General features: G+C 42.3%; 2 protein-coding genes across 6 annotated transcripts; one reads left to right on the plus strand and one right to left on the minus strand.

Moving 5' to 3' along the window:
* Positions 1-707: 707 nt before the first annotated feature.
* Positions 708-9,194, plus strand: LOC109768218 (protein unc-13 homolog). The gene is made up of 5 exons (XM_020326962.3): positions 708-4,222; positions 5,575-6,438; positions 6,747-7,190; positions 7,647-7,836; positions 7,918-9,194. Exons 1-5 carry the CDS (start codon positions 3,683-3,685, stop codon positions 8,850-8,852), a joined length of 2,973 nt encoding a protein of 990 aa, XP_020182551.1. The 5' UTR covers positions 708-3,682; the 3' UTR covers positions 8,853-9,194.
* A 164-nt stretch (positions 9,195-9,358) lies between these two features.
* LOC109768219 (sulfite exporter TauE/SafE family protein 3) lies at positions 9,359-18,346 on the minus strand. 5 transcript variants are annotated; one of them, XM_045232162.2, is made up of 13 exons: positions 17,885-18,342; positions 16,653-16,812; positions 15,673-15,873; positions 15,518-15,582; positions 15,415-15,445; positions 15,266-15,342; positions 15,079-15,165; positions 14,369-14,500; positions 10,814-10,864; positions 10,257-10,478; positions 9,994-10,087; positions 9,759-9,899; positions 9,359-9,663 (listed from the first exon to the last, which is right to left on the minus strand). In XM_045232162.2, exons 1-13 carry the CDS (start codon positions 18,059-18,061, stop codon positions 9,578-9,580), a joined length of 1,524 nt encoding a protein of 507 aa, XP_045088097.1. In that variant the 5' UTR covers positions 18,062-18,342; the 3' UTR covers positions 9,359-9,577. The 5 variants fall into 5 exon arrangements, with proteins under 5 accessions (XP_045088097.1, XP_045088096.1, XP_045088095.1 ...); XM_045232161.2 differs by having other exon boundaries at positions 9,759-9,852; positions 15,415-15,582; positions 17,885-18,346; XM_045232160.2 differs by having other exon boundaries at positions 15,415-15,582; positions 17,885-18,343.
* Positions 18,347-22,577: the final 4,231 nt, after the last annotated feature.

Here is a 22,577-nt window from a genome sequence, read left to right on the forward strand (position 1 = left end):
GTTTGCTCAAACAACACTTGTCTCGAATCACGCGGAGCAGCCAAGCGCAAATGATTGGAGGTAGAGGTTATTTATAGCCGGGGTCACAACCCGAGGTGCCGATATGACCATTGGACGAGACACACATACCAACGTGTTGTCAGCTATCATAATAGTCAGAAATTTGAACTCTCAAATTCTTCATAGTAGGACAACCTTCCAATAGGTTTCCTAGCTCTTTGGTGAACAAACTCACGTGTTCTGCAGAATCACCTTCGACATGCAAGCTTAAATACTTTGGCTGGAAGGATATTTTCAAGTCTTCAACTATGAAGAGATAGGTTCGATTGACCATACTTGAAGACAGACTGCCTCAGTAACACTTGGACCCCCTTAACACTACGGTTTGTTCTATTGACTCAAAGAAGAATAAAAGGAACTAGTAAAGAACTACAAGTCTTCATGCAAATTCTACAATGAACACGCCAAACATTTCAATGTTGTCAAAACATTTTTATAGGTCATACATCATAGGTTAAACCAAATCCTCATGGAGTTTCACCTGCATATGCTCACAAACACATTGGTTCCTTAACCACTTATGTCATTAATCTGACAAAACTTATAAGGGGCACTAGATGCACTTGCAATCACCCCCGTTTGGCGATCGATTGCAAAATTGGTTAAAAGCCTTGAAAGGATTTCGATTGCATTATATAGAGAGAACTCCCCATGAAGATGCGCATATTGAAGAATTTTCTTTTGAATGCAAATGCACATGGCATTATGAAATTATGGCGAACTCCCCCTACATCATGGAATCAGAGCCAGCAGTGTAATGAGATTTATCATGAAGAACATGACAGTGCATAGCAAACTGTGAACTCTCATGAATGCCAACATGCATATAAGTGTAACATGATAAACATGCATGAAGAGTTACGATAGCAAAAGTTTAGAGACACAAAACATAAAGGGTGTGTTTAGTTGGGGAACCAACTATCATGGAATGGAATGATTCCATTCATGAGGAATGGGTCGGTTCCAGTCATGTGTTTGGTAGGAGCAAAAAAGTGTAACTGGTTGATTTCCGTTTTGGTGTTTGGTTGGAAGCACGGAATGAAAAATGGAATGACATAAAATTTAATATTTTTTTGCAGCATTTCATTTGTATTTCAAGAAAGACAACATGACAAGATGTATTGACAAGCTTGACACATAAATGACATCACGCATTTAATACAAATTTCAACAAGGTGCACATAGTCAACATACTTGGCAGCCATACATGTCTAGTTCACATACCAAATTTCCAAAAGCAACTAAAGTGCAATAGAGCTATACATGTCAAGTTCACATACTTGACAGCCATACATCTCTAGTTCACATACGAATTCTCCAAAAGCAACCAAAGTACAACCATACGTGTCAAGTTCACATACTTGGCAGCCATACAATCATATCGAATTTAGAAGTTCTTCTTCACATACCTACTCACCCAAACAACCTTGTTGGTTTGGGAAAGTTTCATGAAGGCTCTTGCAGTCTTGGGGTTGTCCACAAGATGAGCATAGTAGTGGGCTAGGTGCTCTTCATCAAAATCTGGCAATGTGGAGACTTTGTCCCAAAGGACATCGAGTATATCATCATCATCTCCACTAGACTTCACAAGTGCTTCAGCCACAAGTTTGAACCCATCTTTGAGAGTGATAACTAGTGGATCATAAAAAACGTGCTATACCTTGGCCTTCCTTTTGGGTGGTGCTTTGGGGTGAGAAGACTCAGCAACATTTGGTGACGTTTTCACCTCACCATTCTCCTTGTCTTCGTGATCAATAGAAACAAGATCATTGCCAGACCTAGCATTCAGCCCCTTAGCCCCGGTTGTCCCATAAATGGAAGCCGTGGCATGATAGTATTCCATTGGTGTATTCAAGAAGGGAGCATCAGATTTGTGGGTTGACAAACAATGTGCAAATGATTAGCATAATGCAGACATAAAATGGCATTAGATTTGTAGGGTGAGAAGCATACCATACAATGCCCTGCATAGTGCTCATCGCTGAGCCTAATTGTGCAAGTATCTTCATCCCATAGAGCTTCACTTAATTAAATTCTTCAAAAATTGATTACCCTTCCCCAAATCTTCCTCCACTTTTTGAGATGGTTTCTGATTTGATCTCCAGCGACAGTTAGCTTGAACTGCTCGTTCAAAACAACATCACATTGTCTATTACACACATCCCTAAATCCACTTGAAGTTCTCGTCCCATCAGCAACAAGACCAACCAAAAAACCAAGCATGGTTTTGGTCATGGAATTGGTCCATACAATGATCCCAGCTCTCCTGGAGTTCCCACTTGCAGCGGTGACTTCAACACTCTTGGAGTCCATTTATGTCCAGTCATGAAATAAATTTAAATGTAGTTGCATAAACATCACAAATACATGATTCAAATATAGTAAATGATACAATATGTCCAACCATCAAATAAATTCAAAACGTAGTCACATAAACGTCACAAATACATGGTTCAAATATAGTAAATGATACAATCTGTCTAGCCATCAAATAAATTCGAATATAGTTGCATAAACATCACAAGTGTGCCACACTCATAGATTAACATACACGAGTTGTCTATCTTCCCACATTTGGGCTGTCATCTGTAGCCTACGGTCTACCACGGCCCTAGTGTCACTTGCTTTGTTGCCTTGATGTTCGAATTGGTTGCGCGGTCCATGTCACTTCAGGTATAATAAAGTCATTAATCCCTTGTGATAGTGCATAATTGTGAAGAACACAACAAGCTATAACAATGTCAACTCAAGAACGAGAGTCGACCGAATAAGACTTTGTGAAGAGGTAGTCGCCGTTGAAGCCAATGGTGGACGACGCTTGATGACCGGAAGTGAAGGAGGACAAGGACTGTTGCGGCGATTCTTGGGTACCGTTCAGACAGAGGTGTTGGGTGACGTGGTAATAGGTTGGCTTTAGCTGGACGGGCCAGGGCTACAATACGGTGCACTTTGGATGATGGTGTCGGCTTGACCGGCCGCCACCGCCTTCTAAGTCTTGTCCGACTTCTTCGCCATGGGGCGCCGACCTTGGCGTAGCGCATACGCGACATTGCAGGCGAACACATCCAGGTCCGGGTCCTACATATGCGACCGTGTGGGCGAACATCGTCATCGGCTCCTCCGGCGACTCCATCGTGTCAACGAATCACGACGCGAGGGGGGGGGGGGGGGGCGCTGATCGAGACGTAAGGAGCGGGAGAGGACAGGCGTGGTTGTGCAAATGACGTGTCGATTTGGGTGGGTCCATGTTGTCGGAATCCATTGTGGCGGATGTCGACATTAGATGGGTAAAAGTGCGTGAACCGTTTAATCCAGACATTTGCGGGACGTTTGGTTCGCAGTGGAGTTGCCCTGACCGCTCTAAAATGGGGCGGTGCTGAAGTTGCTCACACATAACTTTGTCTAATTCTCCCCCATAATTTTTTTTGCCTAATTCTAAGGGAAAATAGAAGTAGATTTTTTTTAAAAATAAAAAATGAAAGTAGATTTGTGGTTGTGGCCTTGTGGGTTACACGGTGGTTTGTTGCAAACGAGACGTTTCACTCAAACACAACACACCCCAACCAACCCCAAAACCGATCAGCTGCTATAACAATAAACAAAGAAAAAAAAAGCCGAAAGCATGGGCAGCATGGCGCGCCTCCTCCCCGACTCCCGCTCCGCCTCCGCCTCCGCCTCCTGGACCTCTTCCCTCTCGAGCGACCTCGCAACTGCCGCCGCCACCGCTGTCACCGCAACCTCCTCCTCCGCGATGCCGCTCGCGGCCCCATTCCCCGGCCTCGGCGTGCCGCTCTCCGACGCCGACCTCCGCACCACCGCCTACGAGGTCCTCGTCGCCGCCTCCCGCGCCACCGGCGGCAGGCCCCTCATCTACATCCCCCAGTCCGCCCCCTCCTCCGCCACCGCCCGTTCCACCTCCTCCACGTCCACCTCGACCTCCTCCTCCTCCTCGTCCTCCGGCCTGCAGCGTTCGCGGACGTCGACGGCGGCCAGCAAGGTGAAGAGGTCGCTCGGGCTCAGCCCCTCGGCGTCATCTAAGGCCGGGATAGAGGCGCCGCGGAGGCCAGAGACGGTGATGGAGCTGGTGCGGGTCAATTTACGTGTCACGGAGCAGGCCGACTCGAGGATCCGCCGCGGGCTTCTCCGCATCGCCGCCGGCCAGGTTGCATCTCGCTTCCTCGAAATGTGGCTTCCCTTTATTTATTCCCGATTGCTTGTTTCGCTGGTTGTTGCAGTGTCGGTGGGCTTCACAGTTGTATTAGATCTCTCGTCTGGGTTCGTGTTAGCCTGTTATTGGTGTGTTATTGGTGGGCCAATAGTGTGATCGTTGAGCGGCCAGTGGCTTGTCTCAGCTTGGTGATCTTGAGATTTGGAAGATCATATGGAATTTACTTTCCTTGAGTTATTATGTTGGTTAAGATCGCAACTGATATGTGGTGACCAGCTGTTTTTTTATAAGGTAGGAGTAATTAAGTGGAAAGGAATTTGCTCGTTTTTTTGCTGCATGACAATTTAATGCAGTGATATATTGCATGAATCAGTGATGCAAGTACCTATTCCCTTCTTCATGGTCTCTGTCCTTTGGCAGCCTGTACTTTATGCTCCAATGGTTGCTTAATGATGGTGCTTTCTTGCTTTTACATGGGGCCTGAGTGCAGACGTAGGCTCCAATTATGAGCGGGATTGGCAACGGAGAAAAAAATGACCATGTCAACCTTGTATTCGGTTCTGCGTATAAGTTTTTTTTTAGATAATGTTGTGCGTGTAATATGAAATCAAATAAGTAGTGATATTCTTTTTTGTGATCCCGTCAAGCTCTGAGTGTAAATTTGCTAATTGTGTTTCCTAAGGTGAACTGTTCAAATTTCAGCTGTGGCGTTTAGCAGTTATGGTATACATTATCTGATACAATCTCTGTGAACTGTCAAGAATAATTTGCCATTGGATATTTTCATAGACTTGTATCAGTCCTTCATTCTTATCACTTTCAATACTTCAGTCATTCCATGTAAAAAAAAGATACTTCAGTTATTCACTGCTCACATAGCAAGGCAATAATAACCTGAATTGATTAGCAGAAACTGAGCATTGAAATCATAATCAATATATGCTCTACCTGTGAGGTGTGGACACACTGAAAAATGGAATTTACTATTTATATCCCACTCGGTAAGATTTGTTTGGGTACCTTTGATTCTTATTTTGTTGCTATTTCAGGTCAAATGCATGTCTCCTTTTAGACATATCAGACATGAACTTTATGTTAATTGGATTTTTTTCTTTAAGATAGAGGAAGTTGGTAGAACATTCTTGTTTGTTCTGAACTTGTCAAGCTCTAACACTGGCAATCGTTCTATTTTAGCAAATGAATTACTTAGAGCACCATTAACTTGTACAGTTGAGCCACCATCAGCTATGCTGTGTAACTTATTCATGTAAAACAATAGAGATCTCTTTCATGTACAAAAATAGTTTGACCATTAAGATTAATTTCACCTTTTCTTCTTCAAGCAGCTAGGTAGACGTGCAGAATCAATGATTTTACCCTTAGAGTTCCTGCAGCGATCAAAAGCATCGGATTTCCCTGATCCACATGAGTACGAGGCCTGGCAGTTTAGGAACTTGAAGCTTCTTGAGGCTGGTTTGCTGGTTCACCCACTTATTCCCTTGAGCAAATCAGACATTGATGCACAGACATTACGAGAGATAATAAGTAGAGCATATGATAAATCACTTCAAAACGGGAAGAACTTGGAATCGATGCAAGAACTATGCAGTGCGGTGAAGTCCCTTGCTGGTAGGTCCCTAGGTGGAAGTTCTGACGAGTGTCACTGGGCAGATGGCTTTCCATTCAATCTCCATATCTATCAAATGTTGGTAGAAGCTTGCTTTGATAGTGAGAATGGTACTGTGGTTGATGAAATTGATGAAGTGATGGGGTTATTGAAGAAGACTTGGGTTATTCTTGGGATTAATCAGATGCTTCACAACCTCTGCTTTACCTGGGCGTTGTTCAACCATTTTGTCACATCGGACCAAGTAGATATTGAGTTACTTTCTGCTGCTGAGAATCAGTTAAATGTAGTTGTAAAAGATGCAAAAAACGCAGAAGATCCAGATTACTGTGACGTATTGATCTCCATTTTAAGTTCCATAACGGGTTGGACAGAGAAAAGATTACTAGCTTACCATGAAACTTTCAATGCTAGCAACATTGTTTCGATGCAAGGTATTGTCACAATAGGAGTCTCAGCTGCGAAGATTCTTCTTGAAGATATATCTCAAAAACACCCTGGTAAAAGGAAACAAAAGACTGATGTGGTGCGTGGCAAGATCGAAACCTATATACGGTCCTCGCTCCATACTGCTTTTGCTCAAGTAAGTTTAAACTGTGAATTGTTCTGCTTGGCTCACTTCACTCAAAGAACGAATAATGCAAGTCTCATACTCATTTATTGTTACTATCACCATTTTCTTTTATCTCACCATGAGACAATGGTTTTTAAACGTGCTACAAAATTGGACATTAAACATCACTAATCACTGTCAGCAACATTGATCTGCTTATTTATAGTTTTAGGGAGCGTTAAAAAAAATGCTTGATCTTAATATTGGCCTTTTGACACTCGTTCTGGTGTTTATGCCAGTAATATGCATTGATTCTGACGCTCTGTTGATTTGTGCAGAGAATGGATGAGGCAGACTTAAAGCGATCATCAAGGAATCCTGTGCCAGTTCTTGCAATCCTCGCAAAGGATATTAGTGACCTTGCTTCGAAGGAGAAAAATATCTACAGTCCAATACTGAAGAAATGGCACCCGCTTGCTTCTGGTGTTGCAGTTACAACCCTTCATTCTTGCTTTGGTAATGAGCTGAAGCAATTTATGGTTGGGCGTACAAAGTTCACACCAGACACGGCTCAAGTGCTTAACGCTGCTGACAAGTTAGAGAAGAATCTGGTTAATATTGCAGTTGAAGACTTTCTGGATAGTGATGATGGAGGCAAGTCATTGATTAGACAGATGCCACCGTATGAAGCTGAAAATGCAATTGCTGCTCTGGTCAAAGGTTGGATGAAAGAACGAGTGGACAAACTTAAAGAATGGGTTGACCAAAGTTTACAGCAGGAGGTGATCCTACTCAATGTCCCATACCGTATCTATAGTAGTAACCATGCAAATTCAGTTATTTAGCCTTTTACAATGTTATCCATGGATTTAGTACGCTGTATCCTTTCATCAACCCTTAATTATTACCTTTGCAAGCTTTTATAGTTTGTTCATAGTTGCTATTATATCAGATTAGTCTATTTCTGCAGCTGGCTGATGCACGTTATAAACTACTAGTGCTGTACTTAATATGGATAATAGAAGGTGCATTTTCCTATGTTGCAATTGCATATCTTTCTTGAGTGATCAGCATATTTAGATATGCAGCCATTCTCAACCATCTATTGGATAGTCGATATCATTGAATGCCAAGAGCTCTGTCACATTATTTTGCGCAATGCTGTATAGTCTGGTATCACTATAGAATAACCGTACCACTATACCAGTATTCTTCTAATTCTGTGAATCTGCATGCAGACATGGAATCCAAAAGCTAACAGGCAGAGCTTTGCTCCTTCTTCCATGGAGATGCTAAGGATGGTTGATGAAATTTTAGATGCGTTTTTTCAGTTGCCCATATCAATGCACTCTACTTTGGTTTCTGATTTAACAGCTGGACTAGATGGGATTCTACAGTATTATGTCTCGAAAGCGAAAGCTTGCCATGGTATGTCTGAGCATGAAGCTTATTTTCCCGTAAAATTATTTCGATTTACCGAGGGTGGATTCATTTAGCATTGGTGCACAGGGACCCAGAGTACTGCTACTCCACAACTGCCTCATTTAACAAGATGCGACGTTGGATCCAAATTATTCAAGAAAAAGGAAAAGCCACATGCTCTTCTGAATCGTGGATCGCAAGTTGGATCTTCTGCTGGAAAGTCGGAAGGATGCGATCTTTCTGAACTCTGTGTACAAATAAATACACTCCATTACATCCAAACTGAGGTGGAGAATCTGAAGAAGAAGGCGAAAAAATGCTTGCGAAACAGTGAATTATCACAGGATGGTAATGGCACCACTGATGGAATGAACATCAGGTTTGAGCTATCCCAGGCAAGTTGCCAAGACGGCATCCGCCAGCTGTGTGACGCAACAGCACATAAGGTGGTATTCAGTTATTTGAGTCATGTTCTCTTGGACATGCTGTATGTCGGTGGTGCTGCATCAAACAGGGTGGAGCCTTTGTTGAGAGAGCTTCACTCTACCCTTGGGGTGATATCTGGCATAATGCGTAATGAGCCGCGGGACCATCTCATAACTGCGTTGATGAAAGCTTCCTTTGATGGGTTCCTACTGGTGCTTCTTGCTGGTGGACCTACACGCGCTTTCACCCTTCAAGACGCTCAGATCATAGAGAATGATTTCAGAGCCCTCAGAGGATTGTACTTGGCAAATGGTGATGGCCTGCCACATGAACTGGTTGACAAGGCTTCATCGGAGGTGAAGAGCGTTCTGCCACTCCTACGAACAGATACAGAATCCCTCATCCAGCGTTTCAAGCAAGCGATTACTGAACGCCAGGGATCTCCAACCAAATCTAGCTTCCCGAAACCTCCTCGTGTGCCCGCCCAGTGGAGCGCAAATGACCCGAACACTATCCTGCGAGTTTTGTGCTACCGGTACGATGAGGCGGCCACAAAGTTCCTCAAGAAAACATACAAGTTCCCGAAGAAGCTTTGATATGTGTATGCGTGCTGCCTACCGCCTATGCAAAATTGAGGTAATAAGGAAACTCTTCCAGTTCTCATGTTTGTGCTGCGTCCACGCTGATAAGTGTGTGTGTGTTTGTGTGTGTGTGTGTGTGCGTGTGTGTGTGTGTCTTCATAAGACGAGTTAGTTTTGCCGATCCTGGCGTTTTTGTAGAAGTGTCAGCTTGCTTGCTTGCGGATATCTTGGAATAAAGCATATAGTGAATAAGCACAATATGATCACACGAGTGTTGGGCATAAACTGTATAGAGGAAAGGATGATATGTTTTGTGCTACGCACCTGTAATATCTGAGTTGTTTGAAATTGTTGCTACTTGTGTGTTCTTTTATATGCTGGCAGAACTTAACATGAGTTACTTTTTGACTCCTATGAAGAAAGGCATTCTGAAAAGTACTCCCTCCGTCCCATAATGTAAGACATTTTTTGACACTAACGTCTTACATTATGGAATGGAGTAGGAGCTTTAAACTTACCAGAAGTCAGAAATGGCATAAATCTATTAAGAATTACGGTTTATCCATCTGAAGGTACATTTACATTTGGTGACTAGCAAATACAACTCGTACGTTGGAAGGTACTGGCTGGAATTCTTATCTCCTGGCCTTGTGGTTCAACTTGGCATCTGCAAGCAAACATCACAGCATTCCATCCACTGAAACTGCACAATCATCACGCTGTTCTTGTATGTGTGCTTCCTACGCATGATAGTTGCAAATGTTGCCGAATCCCATGTATTCGTGCCGCGCCATCTTGTGAGTCGTCTTGGAGATGCCGACTCCACCTGCAGACAGCAGATTTAAGAGGAGCTTCTATTGGGTATGAGACCACGTAACCTGAATGGAATGGTTGCAGTGAGAGGGAAACCGGTAAAGGTACCTAGAGAAATCGCGCTGACGAAGATCATGGAGGACAATATGAAGATGATAAATGATGCCCGCCCTAGCCAATTGACCAGCTTCCTTGCGACCCGCTGGCCAACAATCGCGGCAACAAATGTCAGGCTAGTGAAGAAGAGAGCTGCACAAATTTCAGACAAAAATAATAAGATAGCAGTGCATGATCTCTACTCCCATCTACTCCCATAGGAGAAACAGAGAAAAAGAGACAGTACCGTATGGTACAGGGAACCGTTTCAGCAGGTAGTATTCCACGGCCGCCATGGAAGATGAGAACATCATCGCAAAGCTGGCCGTCGCACTTGAGACCTGCACCAGTGTAATGGAACATACCAATAGCTCAAATATAAAAAGTACAAATAGAACACCGTCAAATGGTTGAAGAGTTCTCGCAAAAAAAAAATGGTTGAAGCATCCGGTAAACAAAGTTTTTGTTTCTGCGATGAACAAAGTTTTTTTTTTCTCTTTCCTTTTTTACCTGCGGATGGATACCGAGCTCCAGGAAGAGAGGCCCCATGACGACGCCCCCACCGACCCCAAGCAGACCGGCGAGGACACCGGCGGTGACACCAAAGAAGCAGTATACTAATATCTGATGAGCTTTCGGGCTGGTCTGGTTATTTGCTCTTGATGATAGCGCCCTCTTCCCCTGCACCAAACTTGCTGCCTGGTACATGGACACTCCAACTGACACCGGGATCTGCTTACATATCCAACAGGTAAAGGAGCTTTGTTAGTGTAACACGGGAGGGATGGTCGAAATATGAAGCGCTGACTACGAGATGATACAAGATGACAACAATATGTATGTCTTTTGTTGCAGCGAAGATGCAAATCGAAAGTGAAGACAAAAAGGATGATGATTACAACCTGCGAGAGAATTGCTTTCAAGTTATTCTAGATAGTGATGACATTTTCAGGCAGTTTAGCCATTGGCATAGAAACTTCCTTGAATCCCCATCAAAGTCGTAACTAGTGATCAATTTTATATGAAATGTGGTTGATTAATGAGGTGAAGAAACGCGGTAAGGTTACCTGGAGTACGGTCAAAACCCAGTACCATGTGGAACAAGTTGCCACGTAGTTCTGCATGCATGAAAGAATTAGTGATGTGCTACCATGCGCAAAATAGTAAATAAGATCATATAAAATATTAACGTATGATACTATACACTATGGAGTTGCAATATGCATGATACTAGTGTATGATACTTTGCACTATGGATAGCCTAAAGATTACAGTTTCTTCGAAAACAGTACTAAGAGCAATTCTAACAAACACCTACAACTCCAAAAAGGACTTCAATTATTACTGTAGCAGATCCCCAAAAGTTTTTGGGACCTCCCAAAAAACATCATCTAGCTCCTAATACTCGAGGAAGTTTTGGGCATCCCAATCCCACTTTGAAACAAGAAAACGTCGTGGGAGAAATTTCACCACCCGGTCACTACCTTCTATCATCATCATCGGAACCATCGCCGTCCCTCCTCCTCCTCCCACCGGAGACACCACTTGCCGTCCGAGACGAGTCTCCTCGCCACGACTATTCCCAACCACACGAGCCGAAATTCTCGTCACCACCGTTGCCGCACGTGTAGCCATTCAGGGAGGCACCGCCGCCACTCCCGAGCTATAATGTTGCGGCCATCCCATGCCACGAGCTTCAGCAAGGCGGAGAATCAGCTCAATCCCCCATACACACTTCCCAGCCTCCTTGAGCTCCTGCAGGCCACCACGAGCTTCCGTCGGTGACGCACACAAAGTGTTCAACTAAAGGGTTGCATGCTTTTTCTTTTCATTTTTTTAGCAAAACTGCATTTGAAGATTCACATCTGTTTAATTGTTTAATTCAATGCACAAATGAGGAGTCTTGTTTGGGAGTTTTTCTCAGACTTTCATCCGAGGAGTAGGAGGAGGAGGAGGAAGATGACTTCAAGATGGGGTGGAAGTTAATCATTCAAGAGGAGGAGACCAACAAATTACTTAGACGTGGTTCTCAGTCAGGGCGTGTGTGCTATCTTCTGCATTAGGAAGAAGTTGATGCCTGTCTCGTAAGGGATTACTTGGTGTATCCCGACGCACTCTTCATGCAACGTTTTAGAATGTCTAGTGAGCTCTTCCTGTGAATTGCAACTGTCGTGGAACACAATCATGATTATCTCAAGCAGAAGAGAAATGTAACCAAAGAACTTGGCACATGTGCTTTTTAGAAAATAATGTCGGCAATGCGCATGATCACAAATCCCCAGCTGAAGCTACAAATGAATACATTTACACCATAGATGAAGACACCATCAAGAACGTGGGGATATTTGCAAAGTTTGTGATTGAGCTCTGCGGAAGTGACTACTTGAGAACAACCAGTGTAGACGACATTGCAAGGCTGATGGATATTGGTGCATCAATTAGGGTTCCCGAGGATGCTTGAGAGCATGGATTGCATGTGCTAAAGATGGAATAATTGCCCTACAACGTGGCATGGGCAATTCCCTAGTCATTGTCATGATTCAACAATCATACTTGAAGTAGTTGCATCCCACAATCTATGGATTTGGCATTGTTACTTTGGGGTTCCTAGCTCTCATAATGACCTCAAATCCAACAAATGTCTCCTTTGTTTGTAGGTCTTTTTGTTGGGAATGCTCTACCTTGCATCTTTCAAGTAAATGGTCACTAGTATGATATGTGACACTACCTTGCGGATGGTATCTATCTCTCATGGTCCACATTGTGAACACACACCCCGAAGGCAACAAAAGAGCTTGCCAAGGATCAATAAGCTATTAGAAAGAATGTTGAAAGAGCCTTTGGTGTGTTGCAAGGTCGCTTTGCAATTGTTAGCAGATCTAATAGATTATGGGACCAAAAGACACTATGAGGGACCATGACAAAAAATATAATCATGCATAAAAGATAATAGAGAATGAGAGAGGCCAAAAATGAGAACTTTAAGTATTATTAAATGCGAATACCTGGAATGCTTGAGCATCATGAAGACATCATATAGAGATTTCTTAAAGCGTGTAGAAAGGTTGAAGACTGACATATGCGTAAGCAACTTTAAGATGACCCTGTGGAGCCCTTGTGGGAACTTCATGGCAAGTTCATACATGCACCATCATGTTTTTATTAAATTATTTACTTCACTTGGACCTATGTTTTTTTTAATTTGAATTTTAAAATTTCAAGATTTGAAAATTATGGATTGAAATGTTGTTGGATTTGTATGGCTGAACATAAATGTCTCAATTAATATGACATAAATAGTGTAGTTGAAATGATGTTTGTATGCATAAAGGAGTGATAATTAGCTAACAAAACTTATTGTGATATAAGTTTAGGGGATATGCTAGAAGACAACCTCCCAATACCCTGATTTTTTGGGAGGCTCCCAATGAGTGGCTTTTGGAAGTTCAAGCTAGGGGATATGCTAGAATTCTCTAACATCATTATTTTCAGAGTTCCCAAAAACCGATATGCAAAAATACTGATGGTAAATTTCATTATTTATTATTACATTACTATATCAATACTAATTACATTCTTCCTAAAGAGTCTCACATTAATCAGAGAGGAGAAAAATAAATAATAGAAGCCATCCATTTGGCGACCTTGAATTATAAAGGTTCATATATATATTGGGAGAAAAAAGTATAGAACCCATGGATAACAAAACTCGAGCATGTCGTGCATTAGTTTTGATGTAACCCTGATCTTACACGTGGTATCCACATGTGTTGTTTGATCTATGGCCTCACTCACGAAGTTATCATAGGTGCAGTGGCACAGCCAGGACAGGGCCAGGCCCGGGCAAGCCCAGGCCAAACACGTGCTACATTGTTAAACAATGTCGAATGTGCTACAATCAAAATCCAATGACATGACCTAGATAATGGCCCAATCAGCCTTGGGGCATAGCTACACCTTTGGATAGGCGTACATGAGACCTTTATGTTTTATGGATCATGTCAATGGACAATCATTAGTGCATACTTTCACTTGTTGCTTTCATAAACACTCCAGTTATCGGTTATGCTGGAATAAATATTGGTCCCATTTGCCACTGGTAAGACGATGGCATTCATATCTTTTATGTAGATTAACCTTCCATGTCAATTTCATCATGTGATAATCCTTTTATATTCAATACTAATATAAAACTAAATCTTGCAACTCCAACCCTATTCTGGATCTCTCCATCTTCGCGCATATTTTTTCCTGCACTTAGTAACTCATGCTTGTGTGTATTTTCTTATGTTTGCTTTTATGGTAAGTAGGTGACAGTGTTGAACTAGGACAAGATAACAAACAAGCTGACTAGATCATCACAAAGGCATCTTACCTCTCCTTGATAGCCTTGATCTTATAATTTGCGATGCATTGTCATGCTATTGTTTTATCAAACATGCATTATATTCTCGAATGATTTACTGAGCCATGAAAAGATAAAACTTTGACTTTGTCACCCTGATTTATCTAGAGTCACGGGTGGAGGACCCCATCGGATAAGGTGGGGCAGCCGTGCTACCTAAAATTGTACCAAAAATATATTATATATGTATGCATCGCCGGCTAGGTCGAGTTCCTACGTTTGATAGGGGAAGTGAAACGGTGAGGAAGCAGTCTTGTAGTCTGGGATGTTGGATCATCTTTTTGTTGGCCGAGCTGGGCAAGTGATGGAGCTCACCCCACCTTAAATTATGTCCATCCTTTGCCATTGTCTTGAAAATTATGAAACCATGTTATCTTGTTAGCTAAGAAATATTACCACTCTTTCTAAATTCTACTACTGTTGAAATTTACAACTTACATATGTGTGACAAACAAACTATTTTTTAAGGTTGGTGCGAAGCACTTCAGCTTTATTGTGATTGCACTGGCATTGTGAACACCATAAGGACCAATCCACAATTTCAAAATTTTGTGACGGAAGTGTAAGCACTAAGTCTAGTATTGGCATGGCTTGGCAAACGATTTTGTGTATACAAGACGAGTTTTATTACAGAATAATTAATAAGGATAGCCACATGGCTAAAAATAATAGATAGAAAAGGGCATATTTGCTTGATTCTTATCTGGCGAGGATATACACAAAGGGGTATCTGGAATTTAATATCGGGTTCTAGTAGTATTCTCCAATTTTCAATATCTCGTGTGTAGATTGAGGTTGCTTATTCATATTTAATAGATAAGGTAGGGAAAAATGAGAATTAGAGCGTAGAGCCTCATGTGTTATATATAAAAACAAATGTATGTTGACATCGAAAACATGAAGGACACCAGAGAATTAGTTTATCACCTTGGTGACTTGAAGTGTAAGGAATGCTACCCAAACGGAGGCCAGAAGGCCAAACTCCTTCCAGTAAATGTTCTTCCAAATGGATACCTACATATGGTAAAAAAGGATGCCTACATCATCAAGCGAGCTCTTGTGTTATACATATATAGTACTCGAGATCTCTCCCAGGCTAGGGGAAAAAAATCACCGCTTCATCTGTTGGTTTTTTTGTCTCAGCTGCAGGATCGGGTCCTATAGGCGGTGGCGTATATCTAGTATCTTCATCTGGTAATTCAAGAAAATATGAACAATTTTCTACATTTTGTTAATGATGATGAATAAGTGTATTGATCTTACTAGATTTCTCTAGTTGTTTTGCCTTTGCCTCCTGAAATGAGTAACATGTTAGCATCCTTAAAAGATATGTACCGCAAAAAAACATACGAAAAATGTACCAAACCCTTCTTATCATTGTCTCTTTCTTCCATGCTTCAACACCCTTCAGAAAAGCTTTAATCGCAGTAACTGTAATTTCAATTTAAAATGCATTATGAAGTCAGCTACTTGCTAGAAAGGGTAAAGTGTCATCGGCAGTTTGAGGAAAAGACTGAGAACCTAGAAAGAGGATGATCAAGAGGATTGTGACAAGCCACTCGGGGAATATCACATTGCAGATAACCCCAATGCTAACCCCCATCATGAGCATGGGCTGTATCAGGAGGGCTAGATCATAGTCTATCATTGGCATGTCCAAAGTTGGGTGTTTCAGCTTGAGATTGCAATACACGGTTGAAACAGCAGCTCCCGTGATCATACCTGGGGAAGAGATTCTTAGAAATGGGGGATTTCTCCTCCTTTTTGAAAAATGAAACAATCACAAAATAACATCCTTGGACATGCTTCTTTGGTGATGATTTTATATTTTCACTTGTTATATTATTATGATAGATGTTAATAGCAAATCCATGTTCAACTGAACAACGAATTACATTTGAGCAAATCCATGCTTAACTGCTATACGATAATCTACTACCTGACACAGAGCAAGAGGTAACTTTGGCCTTCTCAAGACTAATGATGTCATTTCAAATCAGCACCACACTTTATTGGTAAAATTCAAATTGTTTCACTTGGCTTTGATTAAAAAAATCCGAGCTGATGTTTCTACATTAAATATGGAGAACACACCAAGCCACATTACAAGTTACGACATCCAGCCGTAAATACACCGACTTACTAGAAAGCGTGTAGTCCAAAAATTCAGAAGTTGACCTAGAACTATGTATACAAATTTATATTATTAAGTGGAAATGTGCCGTGAGATTTATCATGAAAAATGGTTTCACAGTACAAAATCCCATATAGTAAGTATACAATAAGGAATGGTCAAACATATTAAAAATTGTGCATCTCTAAAATATCATCTATCTACGGAAGAAGATTACACCATCTATTTACGAATGGAGGTATATAATGTCACAATATGCAAAATACCACAATAATGACCATTATGTAGGGAGTCATTGCAAATTGAATATAAAAATTAAGAACGATGAGAAACAAATTCTAGCACAATGATTGAATTCTATCCTCACATTTTGACATGGCTGCTGATGACTTCGGATCAAAGCCAATGATCAACGTTAGCATTGGAACAAAGATCCCGCCTCCGCCTACTCCACCAACGCTGCCAAATGCTGCCCCGAAGAATCCAATGAATGACCCTAACACAATTCGCCATCCAAATTTCATGGGCTACATACAACAAAATGCACCAAATTAGGGAGCACCAAAATCCAAACAGCGAAGGTAGAACATGTTGTGGGCGTTGTTTCGGCTGAAGTGGCTGCTCTAACCGAGGGCTTGAAGCTTGCTCTCTCGATTGGAGGTAGCTCTATCGCTGTGCATATGGAGAATCTGATCGTTGTGGATGCTCTTAATCTCAATGTAGGTCATTGATGGTGGTTGGCCCTATTCTAGAAGAGTGTCGGCAGTTATGTGGCGACTTCAGGAAGGTTCTTTTCAAACATTGTAAGAAAGAGCCGAGCATGGTCGTTCATATGATTGCTCAACAGGGACGTGTTGATCCATTGACCATGTTGTTGAACTCACCCCCTAGTTTGATTTCTCGTTTTCTCGCGGATGATGTAAGTGTTATTTGAAATTAATAAGCTAGCCATGAAGACCTTTCCGTCAAAAAAATACATCAAATTAGGAAGCACATATAGGTCAGGCACCTGAAAATCATTTTACTTTCAGTCTATTTCTTTATCTTTCTGCCTTTGGATTATAAAAATCTAACGGCAAATGTTCTTCTTCTTCAACCGCAAAAAAAAAAAAAGAGTTCTTCTTCTTCCCTTTTCGACTTTTTTTTGGTCTGCTTCCTTTTTTTCTGCAACTAGTTTGTTCTGCTTCCTCCCACCCCTTGCCGCTCCTCTGCATATCCCGATGAGGCCTCACCAGTGACGCTGGGGCATCCCTGTCTCAAGCTCGGGTTCAGTCTAATCCAAGCGGCGGCCAAAACGACAAAAGCCCCTCTCCCGCCTTGCAGACCGTCATCCTCTCCTACGGCGGAAACAATCGTGTCATCCACATCTCCATCAAGGTCATGACTCGGCCTCATCGGAATCGACTGACGCTACCAAATTTCTCAGGCAATTGAGAAATAGCAAAGCCGACCAAATTAACACGGCATGCAACCCAGTTACTGACGATTCACGCGTCAGAAAGGAAGTGCATGCAGAACGGGTCACAACAGCTAGCTTACAAAATAAACTCCCCGGGAAAAAAAACACAGAGTTGAACAAACTGTACAGATAAAACTTACCGGCCAGACGTGGTGATAAGTGGTTCCGTACAAGCTGGCCAGCTTGCGCGGGGAGCTCGCTTCCTCCGGCCCTGCAACGGTGCCGGCGAAGGAGAGGCCCTTGTCGCCATCCGCGACGGCGGCGGCGACAGCGTACGCCATGCCCAGTGCCGCGACGGCGTGCCATTTCCTTCCCATTTCACGGCCCCAGAAATCCAAGGAAAGGAGTCTCCAATCCCAGAGTTTGATGACGTTCTCAAAACGTTTGCGCTCGTGTGCAGAGAGCAGGACCGAACGACGGTCTTGAATGCGCTTGGAGGGCGGTGGGATGGCGTGGGCCGCGGAGCCGCATAAACCCCGGGGACAAATTTGCACGGCATGCCGACCATGGGATACACATCATCTCCCAGCTACGGCCTAGTGGATTATTTGTTTTGGGTCCTTTCGTAAGTTGCTGTATTCCACCGCCTCATTATTAATGCAGCTTGGACCTCTCTCTCCTCTCTTGTTCAAAAAAGAAAAAAGAAAAAGATAGAAGAGAGAATGGGCAATTTATAGGCAAAGCCTTGTGCGCCCTGCTTTATGGAAAGCAAAATATGGCTTGCTGGGATGTATACCAGCTTTGCAGAAACGCACTAAGCGCACCTCACGCTAACCTACCCTGAACCATAATCAGCAGAAAACCGAGAAACTAAGCCCCACACACCACCGAGGGTTTTGCCGTGCAAATCTTTCGGGTGATGCTCGAACTGATACGACACTTCTTCAAGCAAGCAAGAATGAACGAGGGGTTATCCTAAGGGAATGTATCCGGTGCACCCGCACTTGTGGTGCTACCGGTGCACCGGATGCCATAGCATATTTTAAAAAATCTAAAAAAAAATCTAGCATGTTAACACAATATCAATGTATGATGTCACAAAATTTCATATAAAAAGTTGAAATATTTTTTGAGATACAAAAATAATAAATTTGACATCAGTGCGATAATGGGCCAAATCTAAAGCCCAAGTTATGTTATATACTATTCAATGTTGAATTTGTCATTTTTGTTTTTGGAGTTATGTTTTGAATTTTGACTTGAAATTTTGTGACAATCTACATTGATGTTGTGCAAGTGTGCTAATTTTTTTCAGATTTTTTTGAAAATTTTAAAAGCACAATGTGAGTTTGGTGCACCGATAGCACCCCAAGCTCCGGTGCACCAGATATTTTCCCATTATCCTGAGGTACCCCTCCCGTTGAGGTGAAGAAAAAAGCTTCTGTTAGTTCCACGCTTATCTTCTGCCGCTGGTCGACTCTCACCAGGCTGTTGGGCTTTATGGCATCTCCAATGGTGACCGTTAAATCGGACACGGTATCAGTATCGGTCCGCTAAATCGGACACGGTATCAGTATCCGTTCGCGGATAGATGAAAATCAGTTCGCAGACAGTGATTTAGGAGCTGGACATCCAAACGCATCCCCTAAACTTCTACCTAGTAATGGTGTTCTAGATCAGGGGGTGCTTATCATGTCGACTCTGACCAGGTGGGCCGCGCCTGACTCCTTTTGCCGGTTCTGTCCCGGCCCACTCCAGGCAGCCAATGACGTATACAAGTAAGATTCAGACTTGACACACAAGACGATGACTCTTCTCTACCGATGCAGCCGACTAGGACTCCTGTTATCATAAGCCGCCGATACATTATATAAACTGAGACTAGGCTAGTTGAGAGATCATTGCAATCATACAACTCATACACACATGATCTTGTGGCAAATTAACCTGTAACTTGTATTCCCTCGAAATCAATACAATCAAGCAGGACGTAGGGTATTATTTTTCCGAGAGAGCCCGAATATGGGTAAATCCATGTGTCTTCTGTTATCATTGTACCAAGGCTACCAGCTTGGGACCCCCTTATCTGAGATCAGCTGGATTTGACTCCATCACCTAGCAGACCCGGCCAATTTCAAATTCAAACGCGTAGCACCAGATCACATAGCGCGTGCCCGACCACATAGTGCCCGATAACAACCAAAAAGAGGCAAGTATGCATAGTTTTTACATTCCCAATCACAAAAGAATTTCAGTTCGACAGTCCATGCATTTTTTTGCCCTGTTGGACCGGCTATCCGAGCTTCCACGCCCACTCCGGTGCCGGCTCCTCACTATCTGCCTCTTTCTCGGCCGCCTGCAGCTCGGTTGTCATGCTCTTCAACAACCTAACACAGACGTCTTGCACAATCATCCTTGCATCGCAATCCAAATCCCTCATCTTCAAGTTCAACATCTTCCTATCGTCCGAAGCGGCCGCGGTCTCTATCTTCTGTTCGAGGTTGAGCTTATTGCCGCCACCAACATGTTAAACCTCTCGGCCTTCTTTATCTCCTTGTCGTCAGAGCGCTTGAATTGCGTTGGGATTTTCCTCGAAGGGGAGGGGAGATGCAGTACAGTAGAGATAAATGTTCCCCTCGGTGAGAACCAAGATTTATCGAACCAATAGGAGAATCACGCAAAGCCTCGTGAACAACACCTGCACACACAAAAGCAAATACTTGCACCCAACGCAGGAAGAGGGTTGTCAATCCCCTTGAACTCGTTATTTGCAAGGATCAAATCTTGTAGTGGTAGATAGATAAATTGCAAAAAAATTGCAACAACGGTATTTTGGATTTTATAATATGATAAAGGTAGACCCGGGGGGCATATTTTTCACTAGAGGCTTCTCTCTCGAATACATAGCATACAGTGGGTAAACAAATTACTCTTAGCAATTGATAGAAAAGCGCATAGTTATGACAATATTCAAGGCAATGATCATGTATATATGCATCACGTTCGAGACAAGTAGACCGACTCCTGCCTGCATCTACTACTATTACTCCACCAATCGACCGCTATCTAGCATGCATCTATGGTATTAAGTTCATGAAAAACGGAGTAACGCCTTAACCAAGATGACATGATGTAGACAAAGTAAACCCAATCAATATGAATAAACCCCGTCATTTTACCGTTAATGGCAATAATACAAATACGTGACTTGTCCCCTTCTGTCACTGGGATGTAGAGCACCGCAAGATTGAACCCATCACAAAGCACCTCTCCCACTGAAGATAAACCAATCTAGTTGGCCAAATCAAATGGATAGATCAGAGAGAAATACAAACTATAACAATTATGCATAATAAAAGTTTAAAAAAGACTCAATTACTTCTCATGAATATTCAGACCATAAACCCATAATTCATCGGATCCTAGCAAACACACCGCAAAAGAAGATTACATCGGATAGAACTCCAAGAACACCCAAGAGAAGATGGTATTGAAGATCAAGAGAGAGAAGAAGCCATCTAGCTACTAGCTATGGACCTGCAGGTCTGTGGTGAACTACTCACGCATCATCGAAAGGCATCAAGGATGATGTAGAAGCCCTTCGTGATCGATACCCCTTCCGGCAGAGTACCGAAAAGGCCTCCAGATGGGATCATGGAAGAACAGAATCTTGGGGCGGCGTGCTAGTTGTGAGCTGCGTTGGGATTTCCTCGAAGAGGAGATGAGATGCAGTACAGTAGAGATAAGTATTTCCCTTAGTTAAGAATCAAGGTTATCAATCCAGTAGGAGAATCGCACAAAGCCTCGTGAATAGGACCTGCACACACAAAAGCAAATACTTGCACGAAATGCAAACAAGAGGGTTGTCAGTCCCCTTGGCGGTTACTTGCAAGGATTAAATCTCGTAGTGGTAGATAGATAAATTGTAAAGATAAAATAAAATAAAATAGAAAATTGCAGCAAGGTATTTTTTGTGTTTTTATATATGATAAAAGTAGACCCCGGGGCCATAGTTTTCACTAGAGGCTTCTCTCTCGAGCACATAAGCAAATACTTGCACGAAATACAAACAAGAGGGTTGTCAGTCCCCTTGGCGGTTACTTGCAAGGATTAAATCTCGTAGTGGTAGATAGAAAAATTATAAAGATAAAATAAAATAAAATAGAAACTTGCAGCAAGGTATTTTTTTAATGTTTTTATATATGATAAAAGTAGACCCGGGGGCCATAGTTTTCACTAGAGGCTTCTCTCTCGAGCACATAACATACGGAGGGTGAACAAATACTGTTGGGAAATTGATAGAAAAGCGCATAGTTATGATGATATTCAAGGAAATGATCATGTATATAGGCATCACGTCCAAGACAAGTAGACCGACTCCTGCCTGCATCTACTACTATTACTCCACCCATCGACCACTTTCCAGCATGCATCTAGGATATTAAGTATAAAACAGAGTAACGCCTTAAGCAAGATGACATGATGTAGACAAAGTAAACCCAATCAATATGAATAAACCCCATCGTTTTACCCTTAGTAGCAATAATACAAATACATGTCTTATCCCTTTCTGTCACTAGGATATATAGCACCGCAAGATTTAACCCATCACCAAGCACCTCTCCCATTGAAAATAAATCAATCTAGTTGGGCAAACCAAACAGTTATCAAAGAGAAATACAAAGCTATAACAATCATGCATAATAAAGTTCAGAAAAGACTCCATTAATATTCATAAATATTCAGATCATAAACCCATAATTCATCGGATTCCAATAAACACACGCAAAAGAAGATTACATCGGATAGAACTCCAAGAACATCGAGGAGAACATTGTATTGAAGATCAAAGAGAGAAGAAGCCATCTAGATACTACCTATGGACCCGCAGGT

The sequence above is a fragment of the Aegilops tauschii genome, chromosome 4 (assembly GCF_002575655.3).
Source record: "Aegilops tauschii subsp. strangulata cultivar AL8/78 chromosome 4, Aet v6.0, whole genome shotgun sequence".
Lineage (NCBI taxonomy): Eukaryota > Viridiplantae > Streptophyta > Magnoliopsida > Poales > Poaceae > Aegilops > Aegilops tauschii.

What these genes read in the sequence shown, in the direction of transcription:
- LOC109768218 (XM_020326962.3), top strand. Translation starts at nt 3,683, where the DNA reads ATGGGCAGCATGGCGCGCCTCCTCCCCGACTCCCGCTCCGCCTCCGCC. An exon ending in TCCGCATCGCCGCCGGCCAG is followed by an intron (nt 4,223 to 5,574) that starts GTTGCATCTCGC and finishes TTCTTCAAGCAG; the next exon opens with CTAGGTAGACGTGCAGAATC. An exon ending in GAAAGCGAAAGCTTGCCATG is followed by an intron (nt 7,837 to 7,917) that starts GTATGTCTGAGC and finishes ATTGGTGCACAG; the next exon opens with GGACCCAGAGTACTGCTACT.
- LOC109768219 (XM_045232160.2), bottom strand. Translation starts at nt 18,061, where the DNA reads ATGGGAAGGAAATGGCACGCCGTCGCGGCACTGGGCATGGCGTACGCT. An exon ending in TTACACTTCAAGTCACCAAG is followed by an intron (nt 14,501 to 15,078) that starts GTGATAAACTAA and finishes ATAATTTTCAAG; the next exon opens with ACAATGGCAAAGGATGGACA. An exon ending in ACGGTTCCCTGTACCATACG is followed by an intron (nt 9,900 to 9,993) that starts GTACTGTCTCTT and finishes AAATTTGTGCAG; the next exon opens with CTCTCTTCTTCACTAGCCTG.